Here is a 17650-nt window from a genome sequence, read left to right as displayed (position 1 = left end):
TATTTATAGACGTTACCTAAAAGCCTATCTATGAATAACAATGAAACCACATCACTCGTGGTTGTCTTCATTGTGTCTCGGGTTTAGTTCAGTTGCAATGGTATTGGGGTGGAGTGAGCGAGGTGCAGATAATTTGAGTTTTCTTGACATGAAAGGTACGTGACCCTTGGTTTGAAATACAGATATAAATGGGCTGTGCCAAGGATTTATTATAAATAAGGCCTTAAATAACTGCTGGTGTTTCTGTAGGTGTTCGAAGCCCCACTGAGCCTGCGTGCAGGGTGGTGTTTGAGAACGAGCAGGACAACGGGCGGAAGCGCAGCCTGGTGACCTCAGAGCCTCAGCACGTGACCCTCATCGTCTTTGGGATAGGGATGGTGAACAGAACCCACCTGGAGGCTGACATTGGAGGCCTCACCATGGAATCTGAGCTGAAGAGAATCCATGGCAGCTTCACCCTGAAAGAGAAGATGAAAGGTGGGACGAGCTAAAAGCGTTCTCCGTAACTAAAATCCCTGGCAGCTTTACATGTGCATGTGCAGTATGTGTGTCTGTAACATAATAATATTCAACAAGTTCTTTTAAAAACCTATTACTAGGATGCTGAAGGATTATAAAAAGATGCAAGATTTTCAGAAAATGCCATGGAGAAAATTGTCTTAGACGACAGTTACTCATTTTCAAAAGCTTTCTTCTTGTCACAATTGATAATTGACATCATCTAATGTGACTGCTAAAGCTGTAATTTTTCAGTTATTTTCCTGCTGCAATATTTTTAAAAGCAGTAAGCATACCTGAAGTACTGTACTGACTGAAATGTTCAAAATTTTTTTTTTCTAAAGATGTGCTGCACCAAAAGATGACTGAGACGTGTGCCACTGCTCACATAGGAGGTGTCAATATCGTCCTGCTGGAGGGAATTACCCCAAATATCCAGTAAGTAGGAAGTTTTCACAATTTAAAATTGTTAAGTTCATAGAAGTGGTATGAGTTGTATTCTTTCTCTTATGCTTCTAATTGATTTTTGAAACTTGTAGGTTCAACCATATGAGATTTTTAGGGAGTACTTAGTCTACTGACGCTAATTATTCCTGTCTAAAAGCTATAGTGTCTCTTTAATAGATATATTTTTCAACTCTCACGATGCATCATTCTATGTTCTCTCATGTTATTTTTACAGTTCTAATATCCCTTCTCCAGCCTTTATATAATTGATGAAACCTGGCAGGGGAGGGGAAGAGAACCACTTCTTGTGCATGAACATCATGAATCGCTTGCTCAGCATCCACATTGTTCTGGCTTTTTTATTTCTGCCAGGTTCACAGACTCAGAAAGGCCATGCAGTATTTTAATTTGTTCCCAGCTGCATCTCTTTGTGTTTGAGTTGCAGAATGAGCTGAACCACAGTTCTTTGTAGCACAGATCATCCTCACACAGTTGGGGTGTTAGCTGGGTAACCCTCAGTATGTGGATTTGTCTTAGAGCATGACTCGTGTAGAAAGGGGCTAAACAATGTCACTTGAGTTTCTCTCTCCTTTTAATTCCTGGGTAGTTTGGGGGATGCTACGTAGAAATTAAAACATACAGAATTTTATCATTTCCTCAGCTAAATTGCTTCCAATAAGTTTGTTTCAGAGGGATAAATAAAAGTTCCAATCTGACAGTCCTGAAGGGTTTCTGAAGGTGACCGAAGCTCTTCGTGACTGTTTTACATATAGGAAGGGTACAGAAGGAAAAGGGAGATATAATGATAAATCTTAAAAACAACAAGAGCAAAGAACAAACATGAGCAAAACCTTCAACTTGGTAATTTTGAAAATAAATGTCATATTGTGGGTTACAAGTAATTAACTGACTAATTTTGCATGACTGTTTATTCTTTATTTGCTTTGTTTTTGTTTTTCTTGCTTTCTCTTCAATCTTCATCTGTAGACTGGAGGATTTTCCTACATCTCCTACAAGCACAGCCAAACAAGAGTTTCTGTATGTCATATTATTATGTTTAATAGTCTTGCAATTAACTCCGTGTTGTGTAGCTAATGGCTGCATTCCTACTGTGTGTGATTGTGGAGGCAGATGTTGCTTGAATACATTCTGGTTTAACATCTGGTGTTACCTAGATAAGCTTTTTTTAATGAAGTCTGTTTAAACATCTGCCTAAAAAAAGTCCTCGTTACTGTTAGCAACATAGTTTTAGGGGCTGCTCTCGCACTGCACTCACTGCTGTAATGGTTTCACTGGCCTTGAAGTTCTTTAGATCTGCTTCTGTACCTCTTTTAATGAGCTGATATACTGTAGATAAATGTCAGGGAGCCCAGAAGTGAGATGTGCTTTGGAAATGCTGTGCTTGGAGTGATAGTTGTGGTGTCATTGTGAACAGGGCCTTTCCTTTTTGTCTTTATTTCCCTGTGTGCTGGTTTAGCTCCCAGGCATGCTGAAGATCTGTGTGTGTGGGTGCTGGTCTCCTCTCTCACAGTGTCTGTTTATTCAGTGTTGTGGTAATACAGGATTAACTTTAAAATGTCCTTATAGCTCTGGAAGGAGAGGTGATGGATTGTAAAACTGCAAGTGATGTAGGGAAAATATTGGGATCTGTGGTCCTTTTGGTCTGGTAGCAGCATTAAACCAGTGCATCGCTGGGTTGTTGAATTCGCTGCCACATGACGTGGTCAACAAAAGTATAAATGATTAAAAGCATTGGATAAATCCTTTTGTTTGGCCAGGTCTGGTGGTGAGTCACGAACACGATACAGCCTCTGGCTTGGAAAGGCAATTCCTAATGGCTGGAATTAAGGGCAGGATCCCTTTACTTATCCCTCAGGTGTCTGCTGCTGCCAGAGTTTTCAGCTGACTCGGTGCAGTAGTTCCTGTGTGTTACGGGCCTCCTGCTGACTTTTTTCTCCCCCTACACTTTTTACATCATTCCCAAAAGTCTGTTGAGTACTGGCCTTGTAGTCAGTTCTACAGCAGGACAAAGACTTCCAGTCACAAATTTTTCTGGAGAGTGATCATTTACTGTATTGATATATGAGATTATAGAATTCTCTCTGGAAGCATTACTGGTATGTAACTTCAATGATGATTAATGATTTCAATGAGAAACAACCAGATGTGTTACAGGCATATCACTGTAGAGGCGATCTGCAGAAAACTTCAGGTCTTTAATAATAAGTGGCTAGCCAGACAGTTGTTCCACATTTCATTCTGTCATGGAAGTAGGTTTTTTGTAGGCAAGCAGCGGGGAAGTTGATTTTTACATGAAACATGGAGAAAAGCACAGTTAATTTTGCTGAGGTTTTTTCCTCCTGTAACAGCTATACTATAATTTTTAATTAAGGCAATGTTTAAAATGGTTTGAATGACAGTAGTATTTTGTGTTATTGATGAAGATGGAAATCTGTTCTTGATTGGCTTCACAACAGTTGAGTCAGAATGGCGGCAGGAAGAGAGTAGGAAATAAGTAGACATCAAGAGACTTAATTACATTTTTCTTTTAAGGAGGTGGATTAAAACAATTCTGGCCTTAAGTAATGTTTATTTGTATAATGTTTTTCTGAAAATTGTTGTGAATTGCTTCTTCCTTCATCACGTATTTTGAAATAATTTCTACTTGACAGTCTGCCCTAAAATATTAATTTTGAACTGCTTTAGGTCACTTGCATCTCTTACACAGCTGTGAAAATCTGAGAATCAGTTCCTTGAACTTCAGTCAATTAATTTGCTGTTGATAGGCCAGTAGTTGCCTTACAGTGCTGTGTATTTCTTGATTATGAGCAGAAGGGTGATGCCTTTTTTGGGCGAGTTGTATTTCCACATCTGGGTCGCTTTGGGCTTGCTGATATTTTAGCATAAGAATAAGAAGAAACATTACTTAGAGAGTGGAGTTCATAGAATATTGTATCTTTCACCATGAGACCAAACTGTCTAGAAACAATTTAAATATGATACAAAAATGTTGTAGCTATATGCCTTGAAATACAGCATTTGAGAAACTTGCACCGAATGTTGCAGTTTTATAGTCTATTTTTCAGCCATTTTAGCTGATGTATTGCATCTTGACAACTACATGTCCTTCTCTTTGAGGCTGTAATTCTGTGTTGGCTGCATAATATACTTCCATTGGGTAACCCTCCAGGAACTGACCAGAGAAACATTAATGTGTTACCCCAATACATTTTTTTAAAAGGAGTTTCGTGAATTCTCCTATGCCAAAATTCTGTTACGACATCAAAAGCTGTCAGCTTAGTGCAGTTATATTTTTATCTTGGGTAAACATTGCGAACCATATCCGTCCTCAACATTAAAATAAAGTTTGGATAATGTATTTTGGAATAATATGCTGGAATTAAATATCAGTATTAACTCACAAATTAATCTCTCACGTGCTGTGTATTTACTGTTAAGTACTTCCTCAAATGATCTTATTTGGATGCAACACTCAGATTTTTACCAAAAGGATGATTCAAGATTAGTCCTGAACAGGAGTTGAAATGGAAGGCTCTGTTTTTTTGTTTCTGTGTGTGCAAATTTGTCTGTGTGCAGCCTGGTGTGCATGCACAGAAATGACCTTACTTTAGGCAAGAACGGCAGTTTGGAGCAGGTATTTTTGCCATGCATGACGTGTAGCTCCCTTCAGCGTAGCCTAGTTGTTTGTGGCATGTAGTGCATCCGTGTGTAAAGCGAAAGAAAAAGGACAAACAGCATTACTTCAGAATTCAGCTAACGCTTACGAACTCAGTTTCACCCGCAGCTGGGAGGGCGCGCAAATGACTGCCGTTCCCTTTTGCTGGCAGAACCGTGGTGAAGTGCAGCATCGCCAAATCCCAGGCCCTGTACAGCGCCCAGAGGGGGCTGAAGACCAACAACGCGGCCGTGGTGAAGGTGGGCGCCATCAGCATCAACATCCCGCAGCACCCGGCCACGCTGCACAGCATGATGGTGCGCAGCTCCCACCAGCTCTCCAAGCAGATCTCCGACCTCATCCGGCAGCCCTCCACCGCGTGAGTGCTCCCAGAGCCCGCCCCAAACGGCAGCGTGCGGCCCCCTCAGGTGTCTGTGGGGACGGGCAGGGGGATTAACGGGAGGCTTTCCCGCTCTTTGTCTTGGTCCACAGGCCCCAGCCGGCCAAAGAGGACGTGGCCACTCCTCTGCCCTCTGAGAAGACTCCAACGAGCATCAATCAAACGCCGGTGGAAACAAATGAATTCCCCCAGCTGCCCGAAGGCTTGGAGAAGAAGCCCATTGTGCTGAAGTTCAGTGCCATGATAGATGGGATTGCCATCGGGGCAGCACTCCTGCCCTCCCTGAAGGCAGAATACAAGATGGGAAGAATGAGGAGTCATGGAATGACTGGTAAGAGTTCTCTGGAACTTCAAAAACATCATTGCCTTAATTTGACCTTCCTGTAAGCATGCAAAAGCACTCGCTGTTTCTGTTGAGTTATAGCTAGAGCTTTCAATCTGCTGCCATCTGTTTGTTGTTTTTTTTTTAACGTGGGCTTCAGTCAGCCTAGAAGTTACACTGTGGTCGTTATAGACAATTCCCAGAGGCAGAATGCAAGAGCAGATGAGGACATGTATGCATTCATATATAGCATTCTCCCAGGAAGCTTCCCTCTGACTGCCAAAATCAGCTTATGATCCTTGATTAATTAAATTTTAATTTGGAATGCTACTTGAGAATAGTATTGCAAGGCCTCGGTGCACTTGAGGTGGTTTGTATGACTCCTTTCTTGACTCTTGACTTTATGACTCAGTCTTACTACCGCGGAGTCTTTGTTTTCTTTGGATGTTAAGGCAACCCAGAATCATGCGGGTGGATATTTATAATTCTTTAGGTCTGTGCACTTCAGTAACATTTTAAACGTATCAATTTTCTTTATTGTTCAAAAACTGTTCTTAAATTTAAGGAAAAACAAGAGATTCTTTTCCCAGTTCATACCCTTTCTTTCCCTGCCTTCCATTTACAGGTGCCCAAACGAGATTTAATTTTGAGCTTCCAAACCACAGACTACGCTTCACTTCCAAAGTTTCTGCCACTGACATGTCAACCATTCCTCCTTCGGCCAGTCTCAACCTGCCTCCTGTCACCATGTCAGGGAAATATGTCATGGAAGAGCACGACACTTACTCTGACCAGATCTGGAGCATCGATGAGCTCCCTGCCAAGCAAGGCTACTACCTGCAGGGGAACTACCTGCGCTGTGTGGCTGAGGTGGGTCTGAAAGGCTGCAGTCATCTTGGATTACTTATCTCCCTTCTGGTACAATTCTGGCTGTGCATCTCCACTTTTTTTTTATGATCTGCCTCCTGCAGAACTCTCAGGTTTACAAGTTGAATCCAAATACTGAAAAACTGGAAGACTGCTTTGTTGTTTTATAAGTGTGTGGGGTTTTTTTTTCTGTGATTAGACAGCTCCAAGTTCAATAATGACATGACATAGAACCATAGTGATATAAAATTTTCTGCTCGACACAGAGTGTTCTGTTCACAAGTTCTACTTGTGTGCCAGTTTCCATAGTTAATTTTCCCAGAGAGAAAAGTGATGCTGCTGAAAAGAAACCTACCTGCTGGGGAAAAAGCAGGGCATTCCTACTAACTAATTCTTTAGTCAGAAAAATAGTCTGGCATGTTTGTAATTGAGAATTCTGATGTTTGCAGCTAAAAAAAACAACCCTAAAAATCCACTGTTTTTAGAACTAAGATTTGCTCTCAAATGTTCTACTTCTGCAGGTTGGCTCCTTTGAACATAATCTCACGACTGACCTTTTAAACCATTTAGTGTTTGTGCAAAAAGTGTTCATGAAGGAAGTAAATGAGGTCATACAGAAGGTCTCAGGTAAGCAGAACACTTAGAAGCCACTTTAATTGAGATCCTCAGACCTTGTTTGATGGCAGTATTATGTAGCTCTCAGGATCAGCTGTTTAATTTCACAGACACCCTCATTTCATCTCCAGCACTACAAGCAACAGCAGAAGGCAGAACTGGACTTGGAAATAACAACAGAGGTTCTGGAAATTATTCTAGGTCTATTGTAAGCAGGACTTTTATTGGGAAGCAGGATTGTTTGGCATTCTGGACATCAGCCTCTGTGGCTCTCCATGGTGTCACCTTGGCTGGATTACTTTCTGTATTCACTTCCCTTGATTTGAACGTTTTTTGAGTTATCCTAAAAGGCTGTTAGAGAAATGCAGCTAATTTTTAGTGGAAAAAATCATCAATAGCTGGAAATATAATGAGGAAAGAAAGAATAAAAATGGTAACTAATGAAAAGAGTGTCTATGTGCACATCTACCTCTTTTCATGTCCCTCTGTGTATGTGTGTGTGTATATATATTCAGGTATACAAATGCAATAAAAGAACGGTGCAGGTCCACATGATGTGCCCTTGAGGCAGTTAGAAAATGAAGTGGAGAAAATGGAAAATGCCACATTCCCTGAAGGCTAACAAAACCCTGATATTTGTTCCAGCCAAAATACGTTCATATTGGTAGTAAGAAAATGCTTAGGGAAAGAATAAATCTTGTGACAGCTGTCATTATTCTACTAGAGGTTTTTTTTTTTGTAGAGAATCATATAGTGCTGAACCAGGAAACCTGTATTAGCCTTCACAGCCTTTCTTAGACTCTGCATTTCAATCTCCCCTGCATTTTTATATGAGGAATTTATTACCAGTGCTGGTTCTCTGCTTTTCCAGACTGTAAATTTGTATTGCAAATAGCAGCCTGATGGTTTTTGAAATGTGACTGTTGCCTTCCATATTGGGGTAATGCAGCAGGGACGTGGTCAGGCCAGCAATCTGTGGGTCTGGGTGCTCAGTGCAGAACAATGGTGGCAGAAATTGGCTTTGTCCCTCTGGCTTGGAGCAAAGTAATTTTTTAAATGGCTTGAAAATACCAATTAGTGTGATGTGCTGTACTGGTTTTTTTTCTAAGTATGGTTTGAGTTGCACTAAAATATGTTTGCATATTATCCTTACATAAAAACTGTGTAAGTACCAATTACTGAAGGTGAAGTTGCGCACATTGAGAGCTAGTTAATGAACAAAGCAGTTCATAATAATTGCATCCGGAAGTTGAAGGCAGTGTTGATTAAAAAAAAATTATCCAGATATAAAATGGAGTGATAAAAAAATTATTGTTGTTTAGGTTTTTTTTGAATCTGTGATTTAACTGCTTGTCCTTACCACCAAATAACTATAATTGTAATTAGATTAACTGGCATATTCGGAGAGAATTAAATTCTCTCAGAACTAAATTGCTGCTTTTCCAGCAGCAAGCACTTCCAAGTTGGGATGTAGATAAATCTCAAGGAGAATTAAAACCAGGATTGCTTCTTCAAGGGTATTAATTTGGGATAAAATATGCCAGATGAGGAAGTAAACCCCAAAATAAAAATAAAATAATTGCAGAATACTCTTTCCTCCTTTCATTGAAAAATAGTGATATACATTCAGTTCTTCATTTCATGGAATTTTGCATAGTATTTGGTCAAGTGTTAAACTTGTATTGTCAGATAAGTAGGAGATACATTGGTGCAGGGGACAAATAATACCTTTTTTGAAAAGCAGGTGTCACTCCTTACAGGTTTTGAAACTTCCTGTGGAAAGTTTCCCAGGAGGGAGGAACATGCCTCTGTTCCTTCATTCTTGGTGATGAGATATTAATTATATGTCAGAAGATGCATCTGCACTGATGTCTTCAATACTCACTTGTTTTTATAAACCTTCAACTAATCACTGTTTAAAATGAGGCTTAATTCATGGTCACCTTTTTATATGTATTAGTTTTTAAATGTTTTCTTTGGTAAAACTGTGACTGTACATATTTAATGTGTTCAGGAGGGGAGCAGCCAATACCTCTTTGGAATGAACATGATGGCACAACAGATGGAGATAAACCAAAAATTCTTCTCTACTCATTGAGCCTGCAGTTCAAGGTAATCTTACGATGACAAAACAGTGGTGGTTTGGTTTTTTTTTTCTTTCTCATCATGTCTCAGATGAGAACCAGATGCTCATAACTTTGTACCTTCCTTATCCATTAGGGAATTCAGGTGACAGCTACAACTCCCTCAATGCGTGCTGTGAGGTTTGAAACGGGCTTGATAGAACTGGAGCTCTCCAACAGACTGCAAACCAAAGCAATGCCTGGAAGCAGCAGCTACCTCAAACTGTTTGGGAAATGCCAGGTGGATTTGAATCTGGCACTTGGACAGATTGTTAAACATCAGGTTAGCGCTCAAAATCTTTGCACGTAATGTTCTTAACAATGTGTGATGAAAAAACTACATAATCGAGCCAAGAGGTAGTTGTGCAGTGCTGGTTTTTTGTTTTGGGTTGTTTTTTCCCATACTATTAATATCTTGGAACTTCTTAGCCCCTTTGAAGGGTAATAGCCTTTCTACTGAGTCCAACTCAAAACTTTTGTTTATGTTGATACAATTTTTAGAGTATTTGAATGAAAGAATAAGATCAGAGGAGATCCAAACTTTGCTAGACCTACATTTTGACCTAGTTTGTCTTGGTTTGGCAGTAGTACCTCTTGTGTCCTTAAACCTGCTGTTACCTGGAATCACTCACTCTAGGATATGAAAGTGTTTTGTGATGCCTAGAAGCAAACAGACAAATAGAAATCTTAGAACCTGTAAATCAACTGTCACAATAGTAGATCTGGATATATAAATAGCTACGTTAGTTAACAACTTATGATCAATAAAGAAAATAATACTGTCATCAGACCTTAATGCAAGAATATTGACGATCCTCAAAGGGATGTCGGCTAGAGGAGAAAAAGAGGAAAGGACACAACTTGCTGTTTAGTTTTATATTTTGTCAAATGCAGTAATTTGGGGTTTTTTCTTCCCACCCCCATCCCTGAACTCTTCCCATTTTTGGAATGCTTTAAGGTTTATGAAGAAGCTGGCTCAGACTTCCATCAAGTTGCCTATTTCAAGACAAGAATCGGATTAAGAAATGCTCTCCGAGAAGAAATCAGTGGCTCATCAGACAGGGAAGCTGTGCTCATTACCCTGAACAGACCCATTGTTTTTGCCCAGCCCGTGGCCTTCGACAGAGGTATTGTACAGACCATTGCCAGAAATTTGTGTTCATACTGAGGAAGAGATATTTTTCTCAAAAGGCTTTTTCGGCAAGACCCAATATATTTCATGTTAAGTAGCTGAGAAGTTTGTGAGATCTCCTCCATGCCAACAGATTGATAATTCTGTCATCAAACATTGAAATTCCACATGTTGAGGTGATTAGTTTTCAGATGGTTTGGAGGAGATTGCTATTGTAAATCCTCACAGATGAATAAAGCTGAAAACAGCAGGATTTCTGTATTTTAATGGCTTAACTCTGATGGTAAATGATCAGGTTTGTCCATCTTGTCCTTTGAAGCGTGAGCCCGATCACTGCACCCTGAATGTGTGTGTGTCGATTGTTTTACATACTCTGACTTCAAGTAATGGAGGAGCTGTAAAATGGAAAAAGAAAATTATTTAGTGAACATGCATTGCTTTTCATAACATGTTGATTTTAATTAAGCATTTTTGGTTTCCTCATCAAGCTGTGCTATTCTGGCTGAACTACAAGGCAGCGTATGACAACTGGAATGAACAGAGAATGGCTTTACATAAAGATATTCATATGGCCACAAAAGAAGTGGTGGATATGCTGCCTGGAATCCAGCAAACCTCTGCGCAGGCTTTTGGGACCCTGTTCCTTCAGCTGACTGTCAATGACTTAGGAATTTGCCTGCCCATCACAAACACACCCCAGGTACGCAAAGGCACGACTACTGGAAGTCTGTTAAAATATCGGGTTGTGTGTGGTACATACAAGAACCAGGTGATGCCTGTTTCAAAAGAGGTCTAGCTTTATAAAAGGAAATACCTGGGCTTTTTTAGAGGGAAGCATGGATGTTCATATGCAGAGCTAGAAATTAATCAATCTGTACATTGTACACACTAAACACAAAAAAATCACATAAAAATTAAAGCTACTTTTTGTCATTGTTCAGTGAAGTCGTGTGTCATCTTCCTTGGAGAAAAGAATTGATCCTGGGCTTGTGTTCTGTGCTCCTGGGGCCATATGGATTTTATAGCCTTCGATCAAGCATGGATTTTTGTTCCTTTTCCAGATGAGCTTGACTCCCACTGCCCTAATAAATTTATAATATAGGTGTTGCATTTAAGATAGGGCAATACAAGGCGTTCTATGGGCAAAGGTGATGCTTTGGAAATTCTCTGTGGAGAAAGAAAAATATAAGGAGATAGGAGCAGGGGATCAGTTAACAGGGAAAGATAAATGGCATTAGTAAAGGTACAATATCACTGTGACATTGCACTGACCAGTAAATTCTCCCCCTGATTTTATCTTCTAGTCTAATCACTCTGCAGATCTCGACACTGGCTCTGCTTTAGTCCTGACCATTGAAAGCACACTCATCACTGCCTGCTCCTCAGAGTCTTTAGTTAGCAAAGGTCATTTTAAAAACTTCTGCATCCGCTTTGCTGATGGCTTTGAGACAAGCTGGGATGACTGGAAACCAGAAATAAGAGGAGATCTAGTCATGAATGCATGTAAGTGGGGGTGATTTCGTACTGGACAAGAGTATTTCAGATATAAATCCACTTTTACCCTTTTCATTGACTTGAAAAACAGCTGAGCTTTGCCAAAAAAAAAAAAAGAAAAAAAAGAATTTGGCCTTTTGAAAGCAAAATAATATGGATCTTAAAGATTATATTCCTTTGTTGTTGTTTTCCTTTGTTAATAAACTTGGCTGCTTTATATATCATTGTAATAATTTAAGCTCTGTCTGAGAGATGTTGGAAGAGTTGGATGCAATACTTTTTTTATAATAAGATTCCACTAGGTTTTAGTAGTCTAATATAAAATATTTCTATATGAAATGGTGAAAATTCTATCATTTTTATTGAATTTTAAGTTGATTCAATGCTTTTATATACTTATACATGATACATATTTAGAATTTTGTATGTTACCAAGTAGGATCACTTTACTAAATAAGAAAAATCCTTCATTGGGAAATAAAAATAGAACTCCTATCATTCTTTAATTATGGCAGGCAGGAGACTGAGGGTGGGCTTGGGAAGGGCTGGTCTAAAGCAACTTTTACTGGCTGCCTAATCAGTGTATTTGCTTTGAATGCCTCACGTAGGTGTTGTGCCAGATGGTACCTATGAAGTGTGTTCTAGGACAACGGGACAAGCTGCAGCAGGTAATGTGCTTGTTTCAATAAATCAAGTCCTACATAAAAAAGCATACATCAAATATGAAATTTAAGTCCTTTAACTGTGTTTTAATTTAATTGGTTGGAGAAGAGTCAGCAATAGTTGCCGTAACAGTAATATCCCATTGCTTCCTGTCCTAGGGGTTGTTAAATCTTCCTCATGCTGAGGTCTTGCACCCTGAGCTGCCATACCTCTCTCTCCTCTCCTACAAAAGCCTTCTCTTTTTCCCAAATTCCCTCTCTGCCCAGTCTAAGTAGTTGGGACCTTCTCCAGAGCATTTGGAAATAGCTGTCAGACTCTGTATTGGTCACACTTCCATCTAGAAGAAAACCAGTATCTTGTGCAGTTTTGCTTAGAGCAAGGTCTGTGTTTTGATGCTGAAAAGTGGCACTCAGAAAAATCCTGGGCAGACAGGATATGCACTAGCAACACAACACCTATAATAGAACATCTTACAGCATCATTGTTCAAGACTTGAATCAATAGGTCAGCATTTGTACGTGCAGAAAGACGTGTTTTGTGTTGCTTGCTGTTAAAAATTCTGTTTTGGAATGTTGTACTTGCTTGCATTTGCATGATCTGAAGCTTGAGATGCTTTTTACTCGCTCTGAAGGGAATGCATTTTCATTAGGTCTACCTGTGTTATATCACTTGTTAAAGAATACTGTGAAGTATTTTCATCAAGTATTTCAGCTGTGGGATGTGTGTTTCACAGCATGGGCAGGAAAGACAGTTCTTTTTACCTGACAAACACTGTCTTGGCTAATGAGTACATAATTCACTATGAGGGATTTTTTTAAAAGAGAAAAAACTGTTTAAACGGATTGTGTTTTTTTAACACAGAAAGTAGTAGTGCTGGAACCTGGACACTGAATGTGTTGTGGAAGATGTGTGGTATTGATGTCCACATGGATCCAAACATTGGGAAAAGACTGAATGCTTTGGGCAACACCCTCACAACATTGACAGGAGAGGAAGATATTGATGACATTGCTGACCTCAGCTCTGTGAACATAGCTGACCTTTCAGATGAGGATGAAGTTGACACCATGTCTCCCACTATACATGCAGTAAGTGAATCCGCCAAAATAAGTGCTACTAATTGGATAAAGTCCTCTGTCAAATGGAAAGGTCTTAGTCTTGAGTCCAGCATCGTGCGAGTCTTTATAGCTCATACAAGTCCTCTTGCAAAGCAGAAATGTTTGTGTGTGTTTTCTAACTCCGTATTTCAAAGGCAACAAGTTGCAGATCATAGTTCTACTGGTATTATGTGGAAATATTGATCTGGACTTGAAAACATGGAGGGGACACAGCACCTAACCTCAGATACCTGAACTGTAAAAGCCGTGGCTTTCTTCTAGGTTTTCTTCACAGGAGAGTAAGTTGCTAACATGAAAAAAAACTTAAAAAACCCCTACTTCTACTCAATATGCTGCTGACCTTTCCTTTTGGTTTTTCACAAAGCGATTTTAACAGCTATTCCTTGATGTCTCTTGCCTGCTGACAGTGGAAACGTTATCCCAGCACACTAATGCTCCTGTTTGTTGTTCAGAAATCAGGTGGAGGCTCCTTGGGTGGAGAGGCACGCAAGCTCACATTTGGGCAGCGGATTGTAAATCACCTGCTGGGTTTGAGCCCCCCAACCCACCGATACTCTGTTCCTGTAGAATATCTCTTGGGCTCAGAGAAGCGGGATTTGCTCCAGCCTAGCAAAGCACATATGAAAGCAGGCAGATCCTGCTCATGGGGACATGTATGTAGTAGTTACAGTGTGTCTAATGGAATGATGGGCTTTGGATCACTGGAAAAAATCCAATCAGCTGCCTATTCACATGAATTGATTCTTTTGCATGCGCTAGTCCAAATTCGAAGGTGTGAAATTCACTTTGCCTGTTGCTCAAAATCTACTGATGTCCAATTTTTGCTGAGGGCATTAATGAAACGTTTATTTTAACCAGGAGATCATTGATCACCGGCGGCAGGGAGCTTCCAGTATCCAAACTGGAGAACAGCGGGGAAGGAAATTTATGAAGCGTTTAGTTGATATTAGAGAGCTCAATGAGCAAGCGAAAGTCATTGATGACTTAAAGTAAGTGGGGTTTTTGCTTTCTGTTCTTCTCCTACATCTTGGGGCACTGTTATGGTTAAGTGCGAAAATAAAAGATTGTCCCTTTGGATTCCAAAAGCAAAGGCTTCATATGCAAGTACTCTCTCAAATCTCTCTGGTTGTTCTGTAAGTGTCAGATTAGTCTGTATTTTTCTGACTCTGCATTTTAATGACTGATATATAATCCTTTTCCCGTTGATTCAAAATCATAGTTCCATCTTGACTTATTATCATGCTGAGTACTTTAGCAACATATATTACTTTGAAACTGTAATAAGCTTAGGAAGAAGAAGAAGAAAAATATTTACATTGACCTTTTTTTGCATCGTGTACATGATGTTTTCAAGATAAAACTTGAAAACTTTCTTATACAGTACTTGAGAAAACCCTTAAGAAAAAATTATTTCAAATTTCACACATTTCATCTGACCTTCTGTGTATTTTATTAATAGTATTTGCAAACATGGTTTGTTGGGCTTGCTTGGGTTTTTTTTTCCCCTTTTCCCCAAGACAGACTTACTATAAATGGATCTGTCTGGGATGGGAATACAGAGGTTGGTAGTTATGTGTTAAATAATGAAAAGGGATACACATTTTTCTGTTTGTAATTAAAATGAAATTGTTGTCACCATTCAGAGGGAAATTTTATCTGAAATTAGGATTTTAGGTTACATGTTTCTTTTCATACTTCTGGGGCTATATTTGGCACTGGCCGTAAGGTACTGGGACAAAAGAGAAAATGGGGTAATTCCCAGGGAAGGCATTCTTAAAACACAGATCTTTGAAACTGTGGAAATACTGTCTGTAAGGTAACTCAATCGTGCTTTGTCTCCAGGAAATTAGGTGCAAGTGAAGGGACCATAAACCAAGAAATTCAGCGCTATCAGCAGCTGGAGTCTGTGGCTGTGAACGACATCCGCAGGGACGTCCGCAAAAAGCTCCGGAGATCCAGCATGAGGGTGAGCAGGATTAAGCTGCTTTGAGAATACTAGGCACTTAATGTCCTGAAAAGCCTTTTACTTTGCTGGCACTCCCGTGTACAGTGGCATTTTAGCTTGCCAGAGTTTTTCCTCTGTGTTCTCAGTTGTTGCATTTCAATATTATTTCTGGTTTAGGCTGCCTCCTTGAAAGACAAGTGGGGTCTGAGCTACAAACCCAGCTACAGCCGATCTAAGAGCATTTCGGCATCAGGGCGGCCACCTCTGAAGAGAATGGACAGAACAAGGTGAGCCTCCGGGAATTTGGGAATTAGTCACAATAGCACATGGAATGGGGCAAATGTTAGACTTTGGCCTCAAGAGTCCTTTTACCACGGGCAGCAGCTGTTTGTGGGGGAACTGGATAGGAGGAGGTCATTTTGCAAGGCAGGCATGTTCTAAACAACATTTTTTCTCAATTTTTCTGAAACCTCTGAGAAGATTTCGTTTCTGCACCAGCTTGGGGTTTCCTACAGAATCCTGCTTTCAAAACATATTGAAGAAATAATAAGGAAAAATGGCATAGTGTAATAATATTGTTTTCTACACCTGATTTATGATCATCTGCCTTTTAGAAGGGCTGTTGTAATGAGAAGAAGAAAGGGAGATGCTTTTTTTTGCGTGTGAATAATTGTCCAATGTGGCAGATTACAAATAGCTTATTTTTCTGTAATTTCTGCATGTTGGCTCAGGATTGAAAAGCTTCCATAGAGAAATTAGCAAAGATAGAATACTGGCCAAGCTTTCTTCTCTTTTCTTCTCCCCCTCCGCTTCCTTTCCATGTATCCAAGTGCTTCAATTATGATTTAATATATTCTTTTCTTAAAAAATGATAAGTATGACTTTCTATTTGTGTAGTTTAATATTTGCATGACCCTAAAATCCTGTAGTACATCTCAAGAAGCTGTTTTGGTTTTTTTTTGCTTGCAGCACTCGACTGGGAGACAGTGAAGACCTCCCAGATATCCGTGTGGATGCTGCATCCCCTGGGCCAAGAGTAACCTTCAACATACAAGATTCTGTAAGAATTACTTTATGTGACATAACTGTATTTCCTTTGCCATTTGGTCAGCAGTTCACGAGATAAATATATCCAAGCAAACCCGAATTGCATCTGCTTCTGTTAACGTTTGCCTCAAATTACAGATGTGTTCCTGGAAGATAGACTTATTTTGTTAGAAGACAGATGTATTTTGGTTTCTTGGCACAGAAATTAATGGACTCTGGAGAAAAATATACTTTAAAATGGCTTCATTTGTGTTTTAGGCTCACACAGTAGTAATTTTCTTGGCATTTTTGTCAGAGGTGTGCAAAAAATCACCTAAGTTTTCTTGGTGTTTGAATATATTTAGAGTTTTGGAAATGGGTATTAGTCAGTTTGCTGTAGCTCTACAGGTGTATCCTTCTCAGTATTTGAAATGGTTTGTTGAATTAGTTTGAGGGGTCCTTTTCCTTTTCCTTTTTTTTTCCTTTGGGGAAGGTTTTGGGGGGGGGGGGGGGGGGGAAGGGGAAGGGGGGGAAGGGGAAGGGGGGAAGGGGAAGGGGGGGGGGGGGGGGGGGAAGGGGGGGGGGGGAAGGGGAAGGGGGGGGAAGGGGAAGGGGGGGGAAGGGGAAGGGGGGGAAGGGGAAGGGGGGGAAGGGGAAGGGGGGGAAGGGGAAGGGGGGGGAAGGGGAAGGGGGGGGAAGGGGAAGGGGGGGAAGGGGAAGGGGGGGAAGGGGAAGGGGGGGGGGGGGAAGGGGGGGAAGGGGAAGGGGGGGAAGGGGAAGGGGGGGGGGGGGGGAGGGGGGGGAAGGGGAAGGGGGGGAAGGGGAAGGGGGGGAAGGGGAAGGGGGGGAAGGGGAAGGGGGGGAAGGTTTACCTTTTTTCCTTTTCCTTTTTCCTTTTCCTTTTTTTCCTTTTCCTTTTTTTCCTTTTCCTTTTTTTCCTTTTCCTTTTTTTCCTTTTCCTTTTTTTCCTTTTCCTTTTTTTTTCCTTTCCTTTTTTCCTTTTCCTTTTTTCCTTTTCCTTTTCCTCCTTCTTCCTTCTTTTTAAATATATTTTCTCATTTTTAAAATGTTCATTTTGCGTGGCTGAGATTATTGTAATTGTTTTAATTTCTATTTTTTTTTTATTTCTATTAAGTTGAATCAAACAGCTTTGGGGGTTGCACAACAATCCAGCTGTCCAGGGGAAGGGTATTTTCAGGTATTTCTGAGCAGAAACAAGTATTTTCTTTGCCAGAGAACTAATTTATCTCATAGGGAGCTGCTTTTCAATATTCATCTCTTTTGCGCTCAGCTAAACAGAATGTATATCAAGCTTGAAAATATT

General features: G+C 40.2%; 1 protein-coding gene across 3 annotated transcripts in view; it reads left to right on the top strand.

The window, feature by feature from the left end:
* Positions 1 to 253: 253 nt before the first annotated feature.
* Positions 254 to 17650, top strand: part of LOC120766108 (bridge-like lipid transfer protein family member 1) — a 31521-nt gene continuing 14124 nt past the window's right edge. The window contains exons 1-19 of one of the 3 annotated variants that reach the window (XM_040091471.2): positions 254 to 477; positions 843 to 936; positions 1933 to 1983; positions 4794 to 5000; positions 5114 to 5352; positions 5969 to 6213; positions 6732 to 6837; positions 8840 to 8937; positions 9046 to 9231; positions 9907 to 10075; positions 10569 to 10780; positions 11385 to 11583; positions 12183 to 12242; positions 13099 to 13325; positions 14214 to 14344; positions 15198 to 15321; positions 15478 to 15587; positions 16270 to 16360; positions 17462 to 17524. In XM_040091471.2, coding sequence (XP_039947405.1) covers positions 375 to 477; positions 843 to 936; positions 1933 to 1983; positions 4794 to 5000; positions 5114 to 5352; positions 5969 to 6213; positions 6732 to 6837; positions 8840 to 8937; positions 9046 to 9231; positions 9907 to 10075; positions 10569 to 10780; positions 11385 to 11583; positions 12183 to 12242; positions 13099 to 13325; positions 14214 to 14344; positions 15198 to 15321; positions 15478 to 15587; positions 16270 to 16360; positions 17462 to 17524 — 2715 coding nt within the window. In that variant the 5' untranslated portion in view covers positions 254 to 374. The remainder of the gene's footprint in view (positions 478 to 842; positions 937 to 1932; positions 1984 to 4793; positions 5001 to 5113; positions 5353 to 5968; positions 6214 to 6731; positions 6838 to 8839; positions 8938 to 9045; positions 9232 to 9906; positions 10076 to 10568; positions 10781 to 11384; positions 11584 to 12182; positions 12243 to 13098; positions 13326 to 14213; positions 14345 to 15197; positions 15322 to 15477; positions 15588 to 16269; positions 16361 to 17461; positions 17525 to 17650) is intronic. The other 2 variants (XM_040091472.2, XM_040091473.2) reach the window with 2 other exon arrangements.

Source organism: Hirundo rustica (genome assembly GCF_015227805.2).
Source record: "Hirundo rustica isolate bHirRus1 chromosome 5 unlocalized genomic scaffold, bHirRus1.pri.v3 SUPER_5_unloc_BUSCO_144578at7742, whole genome shotgun sequence".
In the NCBI taxonomy this organism is placed as follows: domain Eukaryota; kingdom Metazoa; phylum Chordata; class Aves; order Passeriformes; family Hirundinidae; genus Hirundo; species Hirundo rustica.
Note: the sequence above shows the minus strand (reverse complement) of the source record. Positions and strands in the feature narration are given on the sequence as shown.